The 6,000-nt window shown below is 41.0% G+C and overlaps 1 protein-coding gene across 1 annotated transcript in view; it reads right to left on the minus strand.

Moving 5' to 3' along the window:
• The window catches only part of STIM1 (stromal interaction molecule 1), an 88,287-nt gene extending 85,311 nt beyond the window's left edge, over window positions 1-2,976 (minus strand). The window contains exon 1 of the mRNA XM_015597839.1: window positions 2,844-2,976. Coding sequence (XP_015453325.1) covers window positions 2,844-2,891 — 48 coding nt within the window. The 5' untranslated portion in view covers window positions 2,892-2,976. The remainder of the gene's footprint in view (window positions 1-2,843) is intronic.
• Window positions 2,977-6,000: the final 3,024 nt, after the last annotated feature.

Consider the following 6,000-nt stretch of genomic DNA (forward strand, 5'->3'; position numbering starts at 1 on the left):
TTTCTATAAAATACCTGCTGAGTCTCAGTTTACCATAAGTCTAAATTCATTGCTTACAACCATGCACGTAGGAATCTAGTGCAAGAAGCCCTGAAGCCATGCTTTGAATTTTCTCAAGAAAGTTAACACTCTGCTCACAATAATCTGTAAGAAAAAGACTTACTTTAAAAATGGCTAAAATTTTTAAAGATCTAGTACTGAGGTGATAGTTCCGTTGTCTGAAATACTTACTGATATGAGACTAAATAAATGAGGCCTTAATAGAGTAGTGTATCCCTTTGGACTTCTCCTAAGGTCCTTGGGTAATCAGCAATACTTTTAAATGGGTCCGAAAAATCTCAGGTCCCTGATGGCCAGGTTTCTCCTCTCTAGTGCCTCAGTATCCATCACCCAATAAGCCCTGAGCTGTCCACTTAACTTTCTAGTTAGATCCTATACTCTGAGGTAGTCTCATATATGGTTAGACTGACTTAAGTACATACATTTTGCTAACATTACTTTTTCACTTTCAAAGACAGTAGCTTGTGACTTATCGTGAAAACCCAGACTAGCAGGCTACTCGAACCACCAGAGGCCTGAGATTATAGGAAGAGTAGCTGAAGCCAAGGCAGGCAGAAGCTATGCTGAAAAAGAACAACTTGCCACTGGCGCAGAGCAGGGTGACAGCTTTTGTGTTATTTTAGAACAGTTTGTGCTGATGAGCTTTTTGTTGTGGTAACATTCCTCTAAAAAGAACATTTTCTTCTTCCCCTCATTTACAAAGCAATTCAGAAGAAAGTGAAAAAAGAAGGAAGGGCGATGACAAAGATATCCAGGAATTTGTGGTTCTTGGATCACATCGCCTTATTAACCGTGTGCCATCCCTCTCCCAGTCTTGTGGCCAGGCCCTTGGAGGGAGGTCAGGACACCCCTAGGCCCCATTCGCCACCAGGAGAAAGGCTCTCTTAGCATAGACAAAACTGGGTCCTGCGAGGACCAGTGACACTTCTAGATGTAATCGAAAGTTTAGACATTCTCATCATGGTTGCTGTCTCTGCTCAAGAACTTACAATTGCCAGGTTCAAGAAGTACACCTATCTCAGCCTGGTTGGCTGGGCCCCACTTTCCTTTCCAGGTTTTGTCCTGCAGTTTTCTATCACAGTCACTGTCTAACCAAACCTACTCACCATGCTTCTTACAATCTCCACATTTTTGCTCACTCGTTCTCTACTACTCAGGCTGCCCCTCCTCTTCCACTTTGTCCAAATTCTACTTTTCCTCCAGGAAGACTGTTTTTTGGCTTTTATAAATCCCTTAGACGTTATATAGTTCAACCTAATATAAGGATCCTCGCCGCTGACCAATCAGTGGAATGCTGTATTTTGCTCGTCCATCTGCCAAGACAGGGAGTTCACTACCTACTTACCAAGGAAGTCTCTTCTACGATGAGATAGTGCTAATAGGCAATTTTTATTCTAGAACAATATGCCTATATTTTACTTTCCCCACATAGGTCCTGGCTCTGCCCTAGAATGAGAAACAATACAGCACTACTTAATAGCATGAGTTTTGAAATCGGATCTGTGCTCATAGCTAGTGTGTCCTTCAACAACCTTTCCAGGCTCCAGTCTCTGATAATGATACCAACTTCATAAGGCTGTCAAGAAAGTTAAAAGAGTAACTATGCAAAGAGCTTAACATTGTGTATGGTGTAGAGTAAAAATATAATAAATGATAGTGCTGTGGTTTTCATTGTTATCACTGGTGTTATTTAAGTCTGATTTCTCCACTTCTAATGTATTTGAAGATAGAAATCATATTACCTGAATCTTTTCTTTTCCAGGCTAAAGTTTCTTCACTAGGCTATAAATTATATGAGGACAGATGTATCTGTCCTATTTACTGCCACATCCCCACGTCTAGAACAGTGCCTGGCACATATATAATAGACACTTATAATACTGAATTGTACTGAATGCTCTCCATTCCATAGTTTCTATAATCTTCATCATTCACATCACTCCTCTCTGTATAGTCTCTCACCATTCCAAATGCTTCTGACAATGTGAGATCCAAAACTGAACTCAAAACTTAAAGGTGGGCTAAGCAGCAGGGAGGAGAGACTAGGATTACCTCCTCTCTCATGATATATACCATATCGCTATTACAGATTGGGCACAATTTGGCAGGTTCACCATACTGCTGGCTCATGTGGAATCAAATGAAATCAAATGAAATCTTTAAATCCTTTCACACATGATAACTTTGTACTCTGGGCTCTCTGCCAAAAAGTGTAACAATAACAGTTTTTTCCATCTAGAGATTACTCTTGTTCTTACTATCTGGACCACTCAACTGGCTCCCAGCAACTGCAGCCTGGAATTTGGAATGATCTTTCTAGGAGCACTTGTTTCTTCCTCCCAAACAGAGTATAAGCTCCCGGAAGGCAAAACCTAAGTGTCTTGCCTTCTTTCCCACATGCCAATGCAGGGCTGAGCACAGAGTAAATGTAGATTGATGCCCTCCATCTACAGCAGGATTATCATAAAGATTCAGGGAAACTATAGAGACTAACCTTGGGGCTCCCTCTCCCTCTCAAACAGCACAGCTCAGTCAGTGTTATGCTTCTAGCCTGTAGGCAGACAGGAGCCAGTCCAGGCACTGATACAGAATAAGGCCTGCATTTGGACCAGCTGGCCCCTAGAGGACTGCTCCGCCGAGAATCATCTCCCTCAACAGGGACAAATTCCTAGAGAATAAGCCAGTATCAAGAACATTTTTATAGGGAATGGTCTATCTAGATAGCTTTCAGGGACTGTTCACACAGGAAGAGCAAAGAGCCATAGCAGGGTAAGAGGGCTCACCTCATCACTTTCTTCTACATCCACATCACCATTGGCATCATCATCCATAAGCTTGTGGATGCTGCGGACTGCATCGAAGCTGAGCTTCTCATCCTCACTGTGGCACAAAGGCTTGTCAATCCGGCAAAACTCTGTACAGGAAAAGCAAGAGACAACATTACTGGGGGCTGCCACCCAACCTCTATTACCCACCTTTCTCGGTGTCCTTAGCTTCTAGTACCTGACTCCTTATGTAGCCACTTGACTGGCTATTGATACAGTAAGAAAAGTGTTTCATCTATCCTTTAACTGCCTTCCCCAAGGATATCCTGAGCTCTCCCATTTAGTTATAATACCTTATCATTCTAATAGTTCCCTTGCAGGGATGTTAAGCATAGGACTAGAAATACACTGGGATCTAGGCAAAGAACATGAATAAGTAATGCAAGAAAAAAATACAAGAGAAAATAGAAATAGCCAGAGAACATAGGAAAAAGTTTAGCCTCACTAATAATCAAGGAAATACACATTCAAGCGAAATATTCTTTTTAATCAGTCAATAAACAAATGTAAATTAATACAACCTTTCTAGAAACAGGAAAACAGCCCATTCATTCCAATACCAGAATAATATGTAGTTTTCCTTTTTGTTCACTTTGTCATTTCTGGGACATATAATGCCAGCCCCAGGCTAAATGGGGAAACCCTTCACATCATATGCCTTCCCACAGTCACATTTAGCAAATGTCTATTAGACATCTAAGGTACTGAGCTCATCTGACACAACTCCTTGGGAAGTCTGGTGTGCGGCTCCCTCTGCCCACTATCATACACAGTCAGTCATGCAGAAGTAAAATCAGCACAAGAGCCTAGGCTACCCTAGTTCTTCCATGACACCTAATCTTCTCTTACAAAACTGAAAAACACCTAGTCTGATCCATGAATACAGCAGAAAGAGTCTGGAACCTCATCTCAGCTCTACCACGTGACTCCAGGGAGGTCACTTCCCTTCTCCAGGTCTCAAGTTCATTATTTGAAAAAGAAATTTTAACTGCTGTTTCTAGTATTTCTTCTAATTCCCAGATTCTAAAATTCCTCTTTCCTTTTGACCCTGATCTTGATAACTACTTTCTAGGCAAAATATTCTTCAGCTCACCCCTAAAGAAGATAGAAGAAAGATCCTGCCTTCCCTGTCACAGGAGAAAAAGCAAAGACAGGGTAAAGAGGCTGCTGCTTTGAAGCCTCCTAGAAGGCACTAATCAAAGACCTGAAACACTGTAATCCATTTAATCATTTATGTGTCTGCTGGTTAGACAGTGACAGGATAAGACAGGTCACTTCTCTATCACTTGCTAGTTGCTCAAATCCTTTTCAAAATGAGAAAGGGATATAAATATAAATTATTTTAAATGACCCCGATGTGACTCAAGAAAAATATGTTGGATATTGAAGTCCACAGATGTTAACTGATGTACCCAAAGTCAAAGGCAGCTGAAGAGCTACAATGAGAGCCCAGGTTGGCTGACTCCCTGGCCAGCACCTCACCTGAATGCCTTTATGCCAAGGTGACCAGATATCTTTAGGTTGGTTTCATATTCTAGAAGCCGCAAATGGTAATACTGGTAAGAAGCGCACTGAGGAAATGACTTTATAAAAGAATTAAGATGAATAATTTGTATACAAAAGAAATATCTACACATAACCTTATGTTCCTCTACATCTGTCCTGCCAAGTCAGAGTGGGAAGTAGAGGGTGGGGTAGAGGTGTGGTGAGTACTGAGGGAAAGAACAGAATGTAGCCAAAGATTAGGGCATTGTTTCTTAACTTCCTCACCAAGAAGAGCTCTTGGCATGATTGGTTCCTTCGTGGACTCTTATCCATGAACTACCGATCCAAAAACAAAAAAAAAAAACAAATTGCAATAAAGCAATAAGTAATAACTAGTTCATAGATGAAGCACACAACATTGGTATTAACACAACCAACATAACACCTTCCCTCCCTTATTCCTGTTTTTGTATTAAGCAAAGGCACATATAATTACCAATAAAAGTTTTTTGATCAGCATATGATGTGCCCATTTGAACATCGCTTACTGACTGTTCTTCATATGTCAGGCTCTGTAATGATCACAGGGCATAAAGAGATGAATCAGATCTTATCTAGGCATCATTGGCCTGAGGTCAGCCAGCCCTTTTCCCAAAAGCCTACAGTAGGTCCAAGAAGTTTAGCCTTCAGACATCAGGCTCTGATTTGTAACCTGACCAAACAGACAGGTGACCTTTGCTGCTGGCATCATCTGGCATAGAGAAGGATTAAAGGGATTGAGGATAAGAGAGTATAAAATCTTAATGTCCCATATGGCTATAGAATCCTGTCCAGAAAAAAACATGTCAGCCAAAATTCACAAATAAACTTCTTTAAGCGCTTGGGACCCTGCTTAAGGGCTTGGGACCCTGTCTCCAAAAGCAGAGACTATATGGCTCATAAATCCTAAATTGTTTACTATCTCGCTCTCTCTCTTCTCCTGCCTCTACCCTCCCCCTCTCCCTCCTTCCCACTCATGAGACTTTTTTACCTTCTTTTATACATTCTAATCTGGCAAAGTTTCCCAGAGCCATCTGGAAATACCTTAGATCCACCCATTTAGCAAATACATTACTATCACAAGGAAAGAGCCCTGGACTTGGAGTCAGAACACATATGTCAAAACCTTAGCTTCATCAGTTACAACCATATGATATTGGACAAGTGGTTTAACTTATCTCAGCCTCCAATATCTCATTTGCAAAATGAGGATAATTATCTCTGCTGCATGGGTTTTTTTGTGAAATAAGACATTTGTTAAAACACCTAGCAGAGGACCTGCATAAAGCCAACATTCAATATATTTGTAGTTTCCTTCTTTCCTCCTAGAGCAGCAAGTGAACAGTTCTCATTTTCTAACTTGAGCCCCTTTCCCTGTAGACCATGAAGAATCAAATATAGAAGCTGCAGTCCAATCAGATTGATCGGTCATATGTTCCAGGTACACTGGCAAGTGAATCTGACTCCCACTACATTTAAGTATGAGTCTATCATTGGTAACATTTATCATACTGTGTTGCAGTTGCCTGTTTAATTTGTCTTCCCCATAAGACTATGAGTTCCTTAAGGGCTTGGGACCCGGTCCCCAAAA

This window comes from Pteropus alecto, unplaced genomic scaffold (assembly GCF_000325575.1).
Source record: "Pteropus alecto unplaced genomic scaffold, ASM32557v1 scaffold1001, whole genome shotgun sequence".
Taxonomy (NCBI): Eukaryota; Metazoa; Chordata; class Mammalia; order Chiroptera; family Pteropodidae; genus Pteropus; species Pteropus alecto.